Source organism: Mus caroli, unplaced genomic scaffold (genome assembly GCF_978045245.1).
Source record: "Mus caroli unplaced genomic scaffold, Mus_caroli_1 scaffold_20, whole genome shotgun sequence".
NCBI classification, from domain to species: Eukaryota; Metazoa; Chordata; class Mammalia; order Rodentia; family Muridae; genus Mus; species Mus caroli.
The window spans coordinates 22,502,926-22,521,219 of NW_028227275.1; the positions used below are offsets into that span (position 1 = coordinate 22,502,926).

At 43.9% G+C, this 18,294-nt stretch overlaps 1 protein-coding gene across 2 annotated transcripts in view; it reads right to left on the bottom strand.

The window, feature by feature from the left end:
• The window catches only part of Tbc1d12 (TBC1 domain family member 12), a 75,127-nt gene extending 57,930 nt beyond the window's left edge, over positions 1-17,197 (bottom strand). For both annotated transcript variants that reach the window (XM_021151624.3, XM_021151623.2), the window contains exon 1: positions 16,384-17,197. In XM_021151624.3, coding sequence (XP_021007283.1) covers positions 16,384-17,114 — 731 coding nt within the window. In that variant the 5' untranslated portion in view covers positions 17,115-17,197. The remainder of the gene's footprint in view (positions 1-16,383) is intronic.
• Positions 17,198-18,294: the final 1,097 nt, after the last annotated feature.

Consider the following 18,294-nt stretch of genomic DNA (forward strand, 5'->3'; position numbering starts at 1 on the left):
TGCCCTGGCCGTCCTGGAACTCACTTTGTAGACCAGGCTGGCCTCGAACTCAGAAATCCGCCTGCCTCTGCCTCCCGAGTGCTGGGATTAAAGGCGTATGCCACCATGCCCAGCTATGTTCTTTCTCTTAAAAATTTTTTTTGTAATGTGTCTAGGTGTTTTGTCTACATTGTGACTGTGTACCATATTTGTACCTGGAACCCAGCAAGGCCAGAAGAGTACATCAGCTCTCCTGGGACTGGAGCTATAGTTGTGAGGGGCTAAGTGGATACTAGGAATAGAATCTTAGTTCCCGAGAAGAACAGCCAATGCTTTTAATTGTTGGCCATCTCTCTAGGGTGGGGTAGGGGACAGACAGACACACATTGACACTGTTAGGGTTATCATTGCTGCAATGAAACGCCACAAGCAATATAGGCAAGGAGGGTTTATCTGTCTTACACTTCCACATCTCTATGCATCATCAAATGAAGTCAGGGTCAGACCTCAAACAGAGCGAGAACCTGGAGGCACAGCTGATGCAGAGGGTACAGAAGAGTGCTGCTTACTGGCTCCATGTTGTGCTTTCTCTGGGCCTTACTCTCCATGGCTTGTTCAGCCTGCTTTCTTATAGAACCTAGGACCACCAGCCCAGGATAGTCCCACCCACAAGGGTCTTAGTCTGCCAACATAATCACTAATTAATAAAATGCCCTATAGACATGCCTGCAGCCCAATCTTAGGGAGCCTAAGATTTTCTCAACTGAGGTTCCCATCTTTCAAATGTCTCTTGCTGTGTCAAGATGGCATAAACCTAGCCAGTACAGAGACAGAGAAACAAAGACACAGAGAGACAGACACGGAGACCAAGGGAGACTGATTTATTTGATGTGTATGGATGTTTTGCCTGCATGTATGTCTGTGCACCATGCTGAGTGTCTGGTGCTCACAAAGGCCAGAAGAAGGCATTAGATCGTCTGGAACTAGAGTTACAGATGCTTGTGAGATAGATGCCTGTGTGAGCTGAGAACAGACCTCAAGCTGGGTCCCTACAAGAGCAGTGCAAGCGCAAGCGCACTTAACTGTTGAGCGACCTCTTCTGATCCCCACAGCTTACAAGTTGTTAACTCAATAGTCTATGTCTAGAGAAAAAAATTTAAAAGATACAGTTCTTAATTTCAGGCAGTTTAGAACTTAACAGAGACATATATACAAGCAATTGTGTTTGTAAATTTCAACACTGACTTTAGCTCATCAATTCTCAAACTTGGTTAACTGTTGTTACTGCCACAATCTAGCTATGAGCAGCATACAGAGGGACGCACAGATGGACAGACAACTCTGCACCCTTGGCATTTCGCATCCTTTTTTGTTTCCTTCCATCCACAGCAACACACCTAACGGCTTCTCTGACTCTTCCTTAACCCAAGGAATTCCTTACAAAATACAGTAAAGGCCTAACTTTCCATCCACACAAGTAGTTTTATGTCATTTCACTTTCCTCAAAAGGAAAGTCGGGTTTCAAAGTTTACCTTTACAACGTTTCATTAAAGTCCAATGACATAAACGTATGACCCACTTTACTGGCTATCTCATCTAACAAAAGCTAAGAGTCTTACTTAGTACTTCTTACATTAACCTACACTACACTTTAGTAACACCAACACGCACCTCCCCTACTCTAGCTGACTCTAGTCCTTGGTGTCTCAAGTTCGAAACCATCTGCCACACTGCTACAAGTCACTATTCTGAAACACAGTCCAAAGCATGTTTAGCTTTTGTTTGTTTTGCTGTTGTTTTTGAAGAGGAGGCTCCTAAGCCTCTGGCTCAGATGGTAGAATGCTTGCATGAAGCTCAGAAACACATTAAACCAACATGGCAGTACACATCTGCATTCTTGGGTCTGAGGAAGAGGCCACAAAAGATCAAGATGTCCTCAGCTCCAAGATGATGTCAGCTGAGCTATATGAGACTCCTTCTTCCCAACTCAAAATTATTAACCACTAATAAAAGTTCCTTTGTTCACTGGAGAGTAGAGGCACAACCTAGTAGTAGTCCAGGCCTGTAATTACAGAAACTCAGGAGGTAAGGAGGAGGACTGATGGGTTCAGAGCTAGTCTGGACAAATTACTGAGAACCTACCTTATAATAAATGAAGGTTAGAAATGCATTTTAGTTGTGAGAACCTTGCCTAGCATGTATGAGAGTCTGAACCAATCCCCAAGGCTGAGGAAAAGCTGATCAGTGTACTACAGTCATCCTCATGGGACAGACTCAACTAACTTGGTCATGTAAATTTAGTTCCTACCTGCGTGGTTCTGGTTTGCCCGTTACTTCATGTACCTCATGGCCAATCATACTGACAAGTATTGTGCTGTACAAAACAAAAGCCCAGTCCTCATCCTCTAGTAAGAAGTCAAGCTTGCTTTTAGTGAAGAATTTCCTCATTTTATACTCCAAAGTTCATCTCTTGCTTTGAAGCTGCTATAGCCTCTTTTATAACACTAAATGGGGACTATTTTAAACACTGATTTTATAGGATATCGATATCTTGTTGTTGTGGTGTGTGTTATGATGATGGATTTCTTCCTCAGTCACTCTCCACATTATTTTTGAGATGGGGTCTCTTAGAGGTTGCACTTGGAGCTCACCAATTCCACTAGGCTCACTAACCAGAGAATTCCAGGGATCTATCCATGTCTGCCTCCCACAGTACTGAGATTTTGTATTGGTGCTGGCTATCAGAACTCAGCATATTGAGTAGCACGCACTTTACCAACTGAACCATCTCCCAGCCCTACCCTTAAGTATTTGTTCGTTGTTTTTTGAGACCAGGTTTGTGTAGCTCTGGCTGTCCTGGAACTTGCCTTGTAGACCAGGCTACCCTTGAACTCACAGAGCTCTGCCTGCCTCTGCTTCCTAGTGATGAGACTAAAAAAAAGTATTTATCACCATGGCCCTGCCCTTAAGTTGTTAAATAAAATGTCTTATCTATTTTCCTAATGCACAGTGTACATAATAGACCCCAATAAAATTGTTGAACAAATAAGAATCGCACACTAGCTAGTAAGAACTGTGTGTGTGGGTTAGGCATGGTAGGGCCTATCTACAATCTCAGTACTCACGTGGTGGAAGTTCTAAGCTAGTCTGCACCATTTGCCTAGATCCCATTTCATCCCAAGTCCTACGAAGAACTGACTTATCTCTGTGGTTCTAGAAGGCATATCAAAACTATGATGTGTGCTTCAACATGAAGAACACTGTACTGATGATACCTTTAGCTGGCTGCCTTGAGAAAGTGAACTCAGGTTGAAACAATTCAAACAGAGTAAGTAACCATTCAGTAAACCCTCAAAATCCACCCCCAGGCTCTGCTCTCCTTGGTAATGCTGGGTTTCATTGATATTTTGCTAATGTGTGAAATTCCAACTGTAACCAAAGATATCTTGAATTTCCTATATGGTGTTGTGCTTCTACAAAATGAACAACTAAATTGCCAGACAGTGTTTTAATGATCTTAATAAGAACAAAAGAGTCTTAGCTCCTTGCTGAAGTAAGTGACTGGCTATCATTTCACCCTAAGCATGGTATAATGGCTACCCTTCACTCAGGACAGTTCTGAGTTACTGGAGCTACAAGGCAGTACTGGCTTTACTTTTTGTTTTTGGTGTTATTCTGTTTGAGATGAGCGCTTACTGTGCCCTTTGGGCCAATTTAGAGATCTTCCTGCCTCAGCCTTCCAAATAGATGGCACTAAAGGTGCCACTACCACACTCTGACGTGCCAGTTTTGAAAACCAATCCCTATCTAGTATTCCTGACCCTATCTTTGTGCTTTGGGAATTACATTACAAAGACAGGCACCATCCTCCAAGTGTGTGTTTAATTATCATGCTGATTATCTTGTACAATAATGACAAAAATATCATTCATCTTTAGATAGAAACCCCATAGGAAAACAACAGCATCAACCAACCAGACACCCCAGAGCTCCCAGGGACTAAACCACCAACCAAAGAGTACACATGAAATGACCCATCACTCCAGCCACATATGTAGCAGAGGATGGCCTTGTTGGGCATCAATGGGAGGAGAGGTCCTTGGTCCTGTGAAAGCTTGATGCCCCAGTGTAGGGGAATGCCAGGTTGGGGAGGCAGAAGTGGGTGGGTAAGTTGGGGAGCACCTTCATAGAAACAGGGCGGGGAATGAGATAGGGGGTTTGCAGAGGGGAAACAGGGAAAGGGGATAACATTTGAAATGTAAGTAAAGAAAATATCCACTAAAAGAAAAAAAAGGAGAAAGAAAGAAAATCTTTGGAATAAATACCCAGTTCCGAATAACAAATCCCTTATTTTTCAACATTAGCTGTCTCTTTAATTCTCAGTAATACTAATAGAGTAAAAAGTCAATTGGGGTCAGGTGTGCTGGTGCAGGCCCTTAAACCTAACACTGGCAGGCAGAGGCAAATGGATCTGTGAGTTAGAGAACGTGTCTAAAAACAAAACAAAACAAAACAAAACACACAAGTCACTTAGTGAGGTAAGAGTGCTTACTACCAAGCCTGATGACTTTAGCTTGATCTCCAGGTGCAGACGATGGAGCAAGACTTGCCCAGGTGTCCTCCGACCTCCACATATGCTTTATGGCCTATCCTAGAGTTCATCCACACAAGCACAAAGTTTTAACAGTCAAATAGAAGTAGGAAGTCGGTGAACCACGAAAGTAAAAAAAGCAACTGAAATTTAATTCTTCAGGGGAACTCTCTATTGATACTACTTTAAAAGGTCACTACAGTGAAAAACAGAATATAGAAACTGTTAAGATGGGCACCTTACATATTTGAAAGTTTTGTTTGTTTGTTTGTTTTTCAAGACAGGGTTTCTCTGTGTAGCCCTGGCTGTCCTGGAACTCACTCAGTAGACCAGGCTAGCCTCGAACTCAGAAATCTGCCTGCCTCTGCCTCCCGAGTGCTGGGATTAAAGGTGTGCACCACCACTGCCTGGCATATTTGAAAGTTTTATAACTACTTTAGAATTAAATTTCTCCACAGCATGTTTTTGATCATAAACAATGAATTTTTTACTCATGAGTAAGAGAGGTTTAAATATCATTTGATAGAGTTAAAGTTAGTAAGAGAAATATTCCCTTTTTAGCTCTGGAACTCAAGTAAGAATATGTTGTATAAAACTCTATTACATTTATCTTACTTTTGTTTGTTTGCTTTGGAGACAGGGTCCCCTGTATCACTAGCTGGCTTTGAACTTGCTATGTAGCTAAAGCTAACCTTGAACTATTGGTCCTCCTGCTTCCATCCCTCTCTAAGTGCAGGGACTACAAAAGTGTGTGTCACAACTGGTTGTCTTACTTTTTCTATTAATTTTTCAAATACGTACTTTTTAATTTAAACCTTTATTTATGTATTTATTTATAATCTATTTTAAATGTAGGAGTGCTCTGTCTGCATGTACACCTACATGCCAGAAGATGGCATCAGATCCCTTTATAGATGGTCATTACCATTTGGTTTCTGGGAATTGAACTTAGACCTGAGCAGTGTTTTTAACCTCTGAGCCATCTCATGAGCCCTCAAATATGCACGTCTTAAAAAAAGATTTATTTTTACTTTACGTGTATGAGTGTTTTGCCTGCATGTATATATGTGCAACATGTGTGTGCTTAATTGCCCCTACAGACGGTTGTGAGCCACCATGTGGGTACTGGGAACCAAATCCAAGTCCTTTGCAGAAACAGCAAATAGCTCTTACCTGGTAAGCCATCTCTCTAACCCCTCATACAGGTACATTTTGATCCCCAGATTTACCCAAATCAGCCTGTAGAGCCTAAACCAAAATTACAGTGCTGCACACTGTTGGCCCCAGCACTCAGGAGGCAGAGGCAGGCAGGTGGCTCACTGTGAATGTGAGGCAATCTTGGTCTATACCGTGAGTTCCAGGCCAGCCAAGCTGTACAGTAAGACTCAACATTTAATTTTTTTAAGTTAATTTTGAAAGAATGAAGACATTAAAAGAAGCTACCTAAAGAATAGAACAAGTTGAAAGACATAGTCCATAGATGCACCCTGAATGCCGCAGGTCAAGGTACTAGCTAAATTATTATCAAGGGCTAATTTCAACCTACCTATCATTCACTCTTCCCAGCAAGTCTTTCTCTCTAAACCTCCTCACATTCATTCTCTAGCAGCAGCTCACGTTTGTGATCACGGTTCCATGCCTCCCAGGCTCCATCTTCCTCATTACCTGAGTAACAACAGTGTGGACAAAGCAATTAGCTTTGTTTTATTTCATAATCTAAATCTCCTCCTCCCAACCCACCCCCACCCCTAAAAGCTGTTACAGTTCTTGAACATGTTTTTTCAGTAAAAAAAAAAAAAAAAAAAAAAAAAAAAATTGCTTCTAGTTAACTGAAGTGTGGATGAAAACCAAATTTGGAAGTCTGATGGATAGGGCACTCATGTATCACAGTATTTGAGGAAATATAAGAAAATAGTAGCCAAATGGTAGTGGGCACGCCTTTAATCCCAGCACTCTGGAGGCAGAGGCAGGAGGATCTCTGAGTTCCTGGCCAGCCTGGTCTACAAAGCAAGTTCCAGGATAGACAGGGTTACACAAGAAAATCCCATCTTGGGATGGGGTTGGGATTGGGGTAGGGGATGGAGAAAGAAAGGAAGGGAGGGGGAGGAAGGGAGGGAAATAATTTGATTTAAAAACTATCATGTTCATTCAGGTCCCTCAACAACTGGAGTGGGGGCTGTCCCTGACTTTGTTGCCTGCCTGTGGATCCTGTTCCCCCAACTGGGCTGCCTGGTCTGGCCTCAGTGAGAGAGGATGTTCCTAGTCCTGCAGAGACTGACTGTGGGGGGTGCTGGGAGAGGAATGGGGGTGGGGGTGATACAAGGGGCTCCTCCTCAGATGAGGAGGGGAGGGGGAATGGGGAAAGGAGCTGCAAGAGAGGGAGACTGGGAGGAGAGGGGGAGCTGATATTATGATGTAAAGTGAATACATAGATTAATTTTTAAAACTATCATGCTCAGTTCCAAATGTTTTAATCTATGTGGGGTTATGGAAAGACAGAAATATATTCTAACATAAAAAATACACAACATGAAATTCAAATAAAAAAGGAATTGAAAAGCCAAATTCAGGGCTAACTAAACACATGATTATCAAGTTCACCCTAAAGTAGCCAGCTTGGTTTCCTAAGGTAAACTTCTCTTAATTGCAGGAAAGAGTTTGCTGAAAAACCAGACAGTCACATGGGTTTCCCCCTCTTAGCCACAAAAATGAGTTCAAGAAAGGCTGAAGCAGCAAATTTCCGTGGGATATGAGCCATGGTCTGTGCAGAACTTCAGAAGGGAGGGAAATTAACATGCTTGTTGATACTCTGTAAAACAGTACAAAATGCTGCTGCAGCAGGGAACCCAGGAAGATCTTACAAGCTAAAAGCTTTCCTTAAAGCAGACAAACACAGTCTAAACAGCATAAATAACAGACTCTTCCCATTAATTAAAAGAAAGCTGAGATTAAGTATGCAGACAGGAATTTTCAAGCTTGTAAAATGCTATATTTTGGATTTCTCCGTCTGTTCTCTATTGCTCTCTGTTTCTGACAATAAGCAGATCTGACCACACTTTAATCAAAGAAGTACCATGAGCTGTATCTGTGTGCTGTGTTTTCATTCAGTTACCACCCAGGGAGACCAGTCCGTCAGTCAGCTAGGTGAAGCACTGCTTTCCAGTGATTACTGTCCAAGAACCATCATCAGAATGGTGGGGGCTGCGGTTACCAGCTTCAGAGTCTCGGGAGATTCTGTCTACACTCTACTGAATCCAGAAATCTTCACTTAGAAACAAAACAATTCACTCTTGATAACTCTCCCTCCAAGTAATTGTCAAGTTTAAGAACCACTGCAAGCTGGGCGTGGTGGCACACACCTTCAATCCCAGCACTCAGGAGGCAGAGGCAGCGGATTTCTGAGTTCGAGGCCAGCCTGGTCTACAGAGTGAGTTCCAGGACAGCCAGGGCTACACAGAGAAACCCTGTCTCGAAAAACCAAAAAGAAAAAAGAAAAAAAAAAAAAAAAGAACCACTGCAAAGCTGAGGTGACTCAGTCTCAAAAGCTATCCTTTGACCTCCACACTCGTTCCACGGCATTTACATAAACACATACACAAAATAAATAGCTTGGTTTTGTTTTTTTAAAGTCAGTCAGTGGTGACAGTCAATGAACTATGCCCAAACATAGAACCTGAGTTCAGATATCCAACCCCAGTGATGAGCCTAGGTGAGCAGAGATAGACTATGACTCTCTGTCCATCCAGCCTACCCAAGAGTGACCCTCAGAGACCCTGTCTTACACAAACAAACAAAACAATGCTGGTGATGATGTGGAGAATGATAGAAGAAGACATCTGATACCAATCGCCTGGCCACCACAAGCAAGAGCATTAGCAAATGGATTCACTCACACACACACACACACAGAGAGAGAGAGAGAGAGAGAGAGAGAATGAAGGAATCTCAGCAGTAAGCCCCAAGCAACTCTCCGATAGCAGCACCTGGGATGGCTTTTCTTTCATGGAGCTGACAGAGCTGCGGAGGACCTGGGAGGAACGGCAGCCTCGGGAAAGACTTCTCTTTGCTTTTCTGAATACATTAGAGATGGAAACAGATGCACTGCCTCAAAGTTTCCAAATGTTTCTGCTCTTTCTAAAAACCTCCCATGACAACACAGTACCAAGAGTGTAAGTAAGCCAAGTTAAATTTTTAGCTTAATTTTATAATTAAGCTAAAAATTTGGCTTTACCTATCTATATTAGTATGTTCCCTAAAAAAAGATAAAAATACTTTAATCTTTCTCAACATTCCTTTTTATTCCTTCTTCAGTGTTTTTAATCTACCCTTCATTTCACCGTTTAAGAGTCCAGTTCAACATCCATCTAATCACACACGTAAGTGCATTCACACCGACGGTAATGCTTCCCCGGCGATACACAAACACCACCCCAGTCTTTTCCATTAAGTTGGTTAGGTTTCAGAGATACTATTTCTCTATAACATACACATCCTCCGAAGAAATTACAGTAGAAAAAGGCAGATCTAAAGCGAGAAGGCAGCAAATGTCTATAATCCCAGCGCTGGAGTAGATCTGCAGTTTGAGGCCAACTTAGGCTACACAAGTAGATGCTGGTTTATACTGTCTACATCTAAGAAACAGAACAAGAGATAGCTGGCGTTTAACATGATTATGCTAAGGTAGGCATTACAAAACAAAAAAAAATCTCACATCTTCATCAGAGATTTTACAGCCGAAGGGAGTGGTTCTTGGCATTTCTGTGGCAACCTTCTTATTTTAAAGATGGACAAAACAAAACCAAGCATGACTTTATTGCCAGCACTCAAGGGCAGAGGCAAGTGGATCTCTGTGAGTTCAAAGCCAGCTTGGTCTACAGACTAAGTTCCAGAACAGCCAGGGCTACAGAGAGAAACCCTGTCTAGAAAAAAAACAGAACAAAAACAGCATTTTTCAGATCCTTTTTTAACTCAGTTCACATCTGTAATATTTAGTAGATATTTGAGGTCTATTACTGTATGTGCAAAATAAAGCCATTTGTGTTTGAAAGTAAGAAAGTGTTTGTTTGAAAGACCCAAAAAAAAAATAGCTTAAAGTTATTTGATTTTTAAGAAACAGAAAATGGGCGCCAAAGAGAGCAGTTAGAGCACCTGATGGGTTTGTTTCTGGTTTGTTGTTGTTGTTGTTGTTGTTGTTTATGGACAAGTGTTACGCCTACATGTATAGATGTGCACCATGAACCATAGTTATGCGTGGTGCTTGCAGAGGCCAGAGAGGAGACTTTTGGATCCCCTGAAATTGGACATCATTGTGAGCCACCATGTGGGTGCTAGGAATTGTGGATGAACCTGGATCCTCTAGAAGGTCAGCCTGTGAACCACTGGACCATTTCTCTAGCCCCAAGAATTCTTACAGTAGACTCAGGTTCAGTTCCCAGAACCCACATGATGGCTTCACAACTAACTAACTATGACTCTAATTCCACAGGGTCAGCCATTCACTGTCTTCTGACTTCAACAGGCACAAGGCACCCAGGTGGCACACACACTTCTACGCAGGCAAAACAGTCATACACATAAAACAAAGTAAATAAACCTTTTTTAAAACATTAAAAAGGAAAGAGAAAAGTGAAGAAGGGTGGTTGGGGGCACAGATTGTTGAAATCTTTGAAGAACAAAGCCCAGCTGACACTAAACAAGGTTTTCATTCCTTTAAGATTGTCACTGTGGCTCATGTCTATAATATCAGTAACTTGGGAGGCTGGAACAGGAGGATCACCTATGAGCTCAAGGCCAGCCTTGGCTACATACTGAGTGCTAGTACACTATGAACTACAGAGTGAGACCCTGCAATTGACAGATGGATGGATGCATGGATTTGGGGGGGGGGGTAGGTAGTTAGACAATAACAGACAAACACTGAATCTGGTGGTATAGCCACGTAGGAAGTAGAATTAAGGGGACCAGGTATTGGAGGTTGGTCTGATGCTATGTATACAAAAGTTAAATTCTGAACCCCAAAATCTGGTTGCCCACAGACAAGAGAATTCTCATGTACACTGGCCTTTGTTGTGTAAACCTTGCTCCCTAATTCAAGGTTAACTGGTTAATAAAAGGTTAGAGCCTGTGATTGGGCAGTAGAAAGAGAAAGGCAGAACCTGAGGAACAAGTGAGGACTCTCAGGAGAGACCAGGGGGAGAAGAAAGGAGACAGAGAAGAGGCCAGGATGAGAGGAGATGGACCATGTACATGGCCATGGCCAGGTAAAGCGCATCCTAAGGACAAGCTGAGAGAACAGAATGCGCCCAGATGAGACTCCAGCAGCAAGTATCAAGGGACACATGCCTGGATGTAAATTAGAATAGCGTAAAACCTGACCACTCTAGGCTTATGGCTTGAAAATAAAATACCAAGATCTGTGTCTCTCATACAGGCTAGCTAGAATAAATAATTCACTTTACAGAATTAAAATTATTTGAGGCCATCCTCATTTACACAGCAATTTCCAAGGCAGTCTAAGACCCTATATCAAAATTATTATTATTATTATTATTTTTTTTTTTTTTTTTTTTTTTGGTTTTTCGAGACAGGGTTTCTCTGTATAGCCCTGGCTGTCCTGGAACTCACTTTGTAAACCAGGCTGGCCTCGGAAATCCGCCTGCCTCTGCCTCTGCCTCTGCCTCTGCCTCTGCCTCTGCCTCTGCCTCTGCCTCTCTCTGCCTCTCTGCCTCTCTGCCTCTCCTCTGCCTCTCTGCCTCTCCTCTGCCTCTCTGCCTCTCCTCTGCCTCTCTGCCTCTCCTCTGCCTCTCCTCTGCCTCTCCTCTGCCTCTCCTCTGCCTCTCCTCTGCCTCTCCTCTGCCTCTCCTCTGCCTCTCTGCCTCTCTGCCTCTCTGCCTCTGCCTCCCAAGCGCTGGGATTAAAGGCATGCGCCACCACGCCCAGCAAAATTAATTATTTTAAAAATGAAAAAATGTTTTAAATATTTTTTCTTCTCCCTGCTGAGCTGGTATACACAGAGTAGTACCAACTAATATACAAATTGCCATAAAATTCTTCCCACCATTGAATAAAAACAAGAATAAAGCTTTTTTGGTTTGTTTTGTTTTTTTGAGTCAAGGCCTCTGTCTGTATCAAGTTGGCCTCTAATTCACAGCAATCCTCCTGCCTCAGTTTCCCCAGTACTGGGAAAACTGGCGTGCCAACCATGAAGCTACTTTTGAAACATTTGTTATAGACTTTTGTCTAGTTAAGGGGAAGAAGTAGTAAAGGGTAAAAAAGAGAAACAAAGAGGATGAGGAGTGTCTTAGGGGTTGAGACACCGTGACCAAGGCAGCGCGGATAAATTGGGGCTGGCTTACAGATTCAGAGGTTCAGTCCATTATCAGCAAGGCAGGAAGCACAACACCATCCAGGCAGACATGATGCTGGAGGAGCTGAGAGTTCTACATCTTGTTCCAAGGCAGTCAGGAAGAGACTGACATTAGGCAGCTAGGAGGAGGGCCTCAAAGCTGACCCTTCCAGTGACCAGTGACACACTTTCTCCTGACAGTGCCACTCCCTGGGCCAAGTATATTCAAACCACCATGAATAGGTAGGACAGAACAGTATCAAACAAGTAGCAACTCAATGCAAAGAGAGACTGGCAGTCAGGAATCTAGATCTCTAACCCTAGTTACCACTAGCTAGCTGAGCAGCCTTCTTTGAAATACTGAGCTTCTTCATCTAGAGAACGAAGTAGGAGCAAGGTATTCCAAAGAATAAGAATCCATGTAAAAACAAGATGATTCCAAAGGGAACCCTCAGTAGGAACTACAGTTGATGACTGTACACAGACAACAATAATGACAATAGGGGCTGGTGAGATGGCTCAGTGGGAAAGAGCACCCGACTGCTCTTCTGAAGGTCTGGAGTTCAAATCCCAGCAACCACATGGTGGCTCACAACCATCTGTAATGAGATCTGATGCCCTCTTCTGGTGTGTCTGAAGACAGCTACAGTGTACATACATGTAATAAATGAATAAATCTTTAAAAAAGGGGGGGAGGCAGTTACTCTGCTCCTTCTATAATCAAATAATTAAAAAAATAACAACAACAATAATAACAATATATAATTTTTGAGTTGCTAGGACTATGGGTACTTACTGATTATTTTAAGGATTGGAAATTTGGTCACAATCACACACTTCAGAAAACAGTAAAGAAGAGACATGGAAGTGGCCAATGTAACCCAATTTGAATGGGTTATTCATGCCAGTGTTAGATGCTGCACACTCAGAGATGCATGTCACAGTGCCTGCCTTTAAGATGGCCAAAATGCAGCTAAGGTTTTGGCTAAAAGCCAAGGGAAAAATGTTCCTCGTTCTGCTCTACCCAAGACAAAGGAAGCCCCGGCGTCTAGAACCCCATACGCATCTTGACAGCTATGCACCCCATGTGCCCTCACTCATTCAATTCATTCATGTAAAAACTTCGGAAACTTAAAAACAGAAATTAGCTCTCAAGTACCTACATTTTGGGGACTAGTTTGTTAATATTTAAACCCAGTTATTTGGGACAGGAATATGGCTCAGCCAGGAAAGTACTTCCCATAAGTATAAGGACTTGCGTTCATATCCCAGGAATACACATAAAGGCTGGATAGGTGTGGTAGCCTGCCTGTAATCCCCACAGTTGGGAAGCTGAGATAGGGAACCCCCAGGTCAGGCTAGGTAGTCAGACTAGCCATGTGAGTGAACTCTGGGCTCAACTAAGAGACCTTGCCTCAATATATTAAGGTAAAGAGGGATGAAGGAAGACAATCCACACACATGTCAACATACAAAGGCACAAACATGCATACCACACACATACATACACAGCTGAAAAGAAAAACCCAGTTCTCTGATATATGAATAAGGTAGCCATAGGAGCAAAATCTAGCTATATGAAAGGTTAAAGAAAGTTCAAAATTTGGTGAAAACTTCTGCCTGTAGCTAATAGGACGAAAGCTCCTAATACAGATTTGTTCACAAATTGCACTATAGATCTATGTGTCTGTTTTCCTCTACTAGACAAATAAGAGACAATAAAGTCTCAACCTTGTCTATTCTCAATGCTTGGCACCAAGCAAGCACTCAGGGTACACTGGTTGGATTGGTGATCTCCAAAGCCCTTTCAGGTCTAAAGCCAACTGACACCTGACCAAGATATAGTTCGACAAAATGCTACAAGGTGTCAAAACACATATACTTTAAGTCACTCTGAAGCCTTGTATAATACTATCACTGAAAGATTTAAAAATATTTTTGTAAGTAGTTCATTCCTGTAATCTAGTATTTAAGAGACCAAGACAGGAAAATCAAAAGTTTGAGACCTGCCTGAGCCACATAGTGAGTTCCAGGCCAGCCTGGGCTATCCTGATAACCATCTCAGAAAAATAGCAACTAAACTAAAGTAAAAGAACAACATCAATATAACAAAATATATATTTGCGAATACAGACACAAATATAGATCTCATTTCTATTTACTTAACCCCATAATCTAATATAAAATTAGGATTTTTCTGTTCTTGATTTAAGAAACTATAAATTTATACAAGTAGGAAATACTAAAATAGAAAGACAAATAAGAAAGACCTATTACAGGCTGGAGAGATGGCTCAGTAGTTAAGAGCACTGACTGCTCTTCCAGAGGTCCTGAGTTCAAATCCCAGTAACCACATGGTGGCTCACAACCATCCATAACAAGATCTGACACCTCTATTGGAGTGTCTGAAAACAGCTTCAGTGTATTTACATATAATAAATAAATAAATCTTAAAAAAAAAAAGAAAGACCTACTACAATATAAAATGTACCTCATTGTGTACAAATAGGCACACAACTGTGTAACTTTCTAAACCAGAAATGCTGGGGACAACTGGAGCTAGGACTGTGTGTGGCTCAGCCTGGTGTGCATGCGACTTGTTTGTCAACACCAACTTGTTTTGTCAAAGCTTCCAATCCTAGAGGGTAGTAGTAGAAAGGTCAAGGTCCATCTTGATCAGCGACTTGGGCAAGTCAAGGCACACCCCAGCTACAAGGATGCTGTATTAGAAGAAAGTGTTTCTATTACTTCAGGTTATAGTTTAAAATCTCTGCAATGAATGAAAACAGGAAAAACTCTGAAAGATAAGATTTTACAAGTTGGAGATATTTGATTTGCCACGCAATAAACCACCACCACCAACAACAACAACCCAGAGTCAAAATCTACCTGACAAGACACTTGCTTTTCAGGAATGTGCAGTGTTCTGCCACGACTTCCCTATCCCTATTAGGCCAGAGGAGCCTCCATCTGGAATCTGCAAAGTCCAGCATCATAATTTAACTTTCAAGAATGTTAAATCACAGATAAAACATCACTAAAAATTAAAGTTACCCCAGCAATGTAGAGGGGCTGAGGAAAATCCCAACTGAGGTAGGGTAGGAGGGGGTTGAAGGCCAGCCTCAACTACACATAGCAGGCCCTTCTTGATGGGATATGAGGGAGAATGAAGTCTCTCCAGATAATTACAGTGTTCCAGCAATCCATACCCATAAAATACATGCTCCCAAACATAAAAACTCACATAAAAGTGAGTCAAATCTCACCCCCAACACACATACAGTGAGAGAGAGAGAGAGAGAGAGAGAGAGAGAGAGAGAGAGAGAGAGAGAGTCCACATGATGTAACTCCATAGGTAGGCTACTTGCCTTGTGTCCCTGAGTTCAATTAACAATGGGGGTTGGGAAGTTCATGAAGAGTGATAAAGCCTATCTGAGATAAGTAGAAGAGGATTTCCTAATTTCCTAGAGTGCTATAGTAATCTGAGCTAAAAGGCTGGGATCTAATTCTAAGCACTAAACTGCCAGTTTCGGGGTTTTTTGGTTTTTTTGGTTTTTTTTTTTTTTTTTTTTTTTTTTTTTTTGCTTTGTTTAGAAACAAGATTGTGCTATGTAACCCTGGCTGATCTACTAGTAGATCTACTAATAGCTATGTAGTCCAGGCTGCCCCTGAACTCATGGCAATCTTCCTGCCTCATCCTTCTATAGGAGTACTGGCATTAAAAGTGTGTACTCCCGACAAGGAATGAGCTTTAGTAAAAGCAACTGAAACAAATACTATGAAAAAAATACCATTTCTGAGCCCAGCATGGCGGCATATGCCTTTAATGTCAGCACTTGGGAAACAGAAACAAGGCTGTGAGTTCGAGATCAGCCCACAAAAATCAAAAAAGAAAAAAAAATCATTTCTGAATTTAAGAATCCCCAAACTAAGCCCGCAAAATAGCAAAAACATTTTCCCCTAGACTTGAGTTGAATCCCCCCTATCCAGAGAATGGGAGAGGAAGAGCCCAAAGATTGTTTGATCTCCACGCAAGGATACATGTGCGCCAACACATTAACACAAAATAAGTGTGGAGTTAAATTATTTTTTAAAAAAAGTCTCGAATCCCCAAACTAATGGAACGGGCTTAGACTCCAAGCAAATAAACTTCACAGACTTCTACACCACACACCCAGTCCAAATCCTAGTAATACAATTACAAAAAAATAATAGGGCAGTGGTTATCTGATGTTCCAGATGAAGAAACTGAATGTGTAGTATTGGGAGGCTGGTCAGACCTGGAAGCACAACGCTTCCTGGGGACGGAGTAACACCAATCCTGGCTCCAGGCCCGGAGCTCACAAAGCCATCCGGTCCCCCTACCCTAGCGACAGATCAAAGCTGAGTCCCGACGTTCCCGTTCCGTACGCTGGGAGGCAGCCCGTTCCCGGCCCCGCCCAAGCCCCTCGCGCGGCCAGTGCGGTACCTGGCGAAGAAATCCGCGAAGCCACCGCTCCGTCGAGCCCGAGCCGTGGTGCCCCCGGGACCCTGCTCTGCCGCTGGCAAGGGTGCGGACGTCCCCGCCGAGGGCAGGAGGTCGCCGGCGCTCTGACGGCGGCTCACCTCGAACGTGTTCCGAGAGCCGAAGCGGGCGTCGGGGAGGCCGAGGCTGGGCTCCGCGCTCCCGACGGCCCTCCCGGCAGGGGTGGCGGCTGCGGGGTCCGGGTCGTCCGTGTCCCCGGCCGCCAGGCAGCAGCTCCGCAGCGGGTCCTCGAGCGGCGCGGCCCAGTCGTCCAGGCCACCCGCACCGTCCACGCCCTCGTCCGCGGGCTCCAGCAGGCAGGGACGGCCGCAGGTTCGGCGGCGACGTGACTCCTCTGGGCCGCGACGGTCCTGGCGCAGCAAAAAGCCCGAGTCTCCGTTGGTCATGCCTGAGCCGCGCGCTGCGGGGACTGCTGCCGCCGCCGCCTCCGCCTCCGCCCCGCCGAGCCCGGGCTTCAGTGGGCCCGCGGCCGCCGCGAGGTACCGCTGCAGGAGCTGCCGCGGCGGCGGCGCCTCCTCCTCTCCAGCCTCCTCCGGCGGCTCCGCGGCGACAGCGCCTCCGCTAAAGCCGCTGGTGGCCGGGACGGTCTTCCCGTCCTGACCCATGGGCCCCGGGACTGGGAGCAGCTCGGCGTTCCTTCCCGAGCAGGCTCCGGCATCCTCGGGACCCATCATCTGAGGCGGCGGAGGAGGACTGCCCTGCGTGCAGGGTTCGCGGCCACGGCCGCCGCGACGTCCCCGGACCCACCCCTCCCACCCGGCGGCCGGAGCAGTTGCCGGAGGCCGGGCACGCGCTGGGATCGCGCACGCGCACCAGCGGGGCCGGGCCTGCCCGCGACCCGGCGCGTCCCCGAACCATAGAGACGACAGCTAGAGCGACCCGGGAGGACAATCTGAGATCCTCCACCCGGGTGACAGTGCTTAGCCTAAGGGAGGGCAAGGCTCACTTCGCGAAAACCATATCATTTGACGGCGATTTGTTTGTGAGAGGAAACTAAGGAAGTTAGTTTAAGTGCTCCTGTCTTGACAGTTTTTACCTTCTCTAACAGCAGTGAAGAACTCCTGGAACCGTTAAGGGCTTCGTTGTCCACATGGCAGCCCCTTACCTATCTTTTCCACTTAGTCTTCCATGTTTACCAAAGTCTGATCTCCTAACACTTTTTAACACGTTGGTTGTTGGTTGTCGTGTCACCTGGGTACGGAAATGAAATGGAGTCAGGGCGAGAAGGACTATTAATAACTGCAGCACCCTGTGGTAATGGATTAAGACATAATGATGACCGTTTAGTGGAAATAAAATGTATTTAATGTGTGAATCGCAAGACATAACTAGCCACAGGAGTGATAGGAGAGCAGCCAGGAATAACAAGGCTATGAGATTGCTGTGGTGTGAAGAAACAGGAAACTGGATTGGGGAAAGACATTGGAATTAACTAACATAGTGAGAGTTATAAATGTGGGTTAAAGTTCTGGTTTGGTGGAGGGGCCATTTATGTAAGCCACAAAGGGGGTGGGGAGATATCAAGTGACCCTACCTCCATTGAAGAATGAGCATAGGGCAGAGACCCAATAGTGTTGGTATTTCAGAAGAGATGAAGTTGTAGTAAAAGGCCCAAATAGACATTGTTGTAGTAGGATAAAGCAGTAATTAGAGACCATTCATTCTACAAATGCCTCTGAAAGCAAGTATAAAAATAGAATGGAATACTTAGCAAAACAGTACTGTCAGATATATACATGAAATATATACATGAATAGATTTGAGTAAATATAAACTATTTGTCTAGTGATAAAATATGAACCTATGTACCATCCATTCAGATTAAGAACTATCAAGTGTCTTTTGCAATGAGCT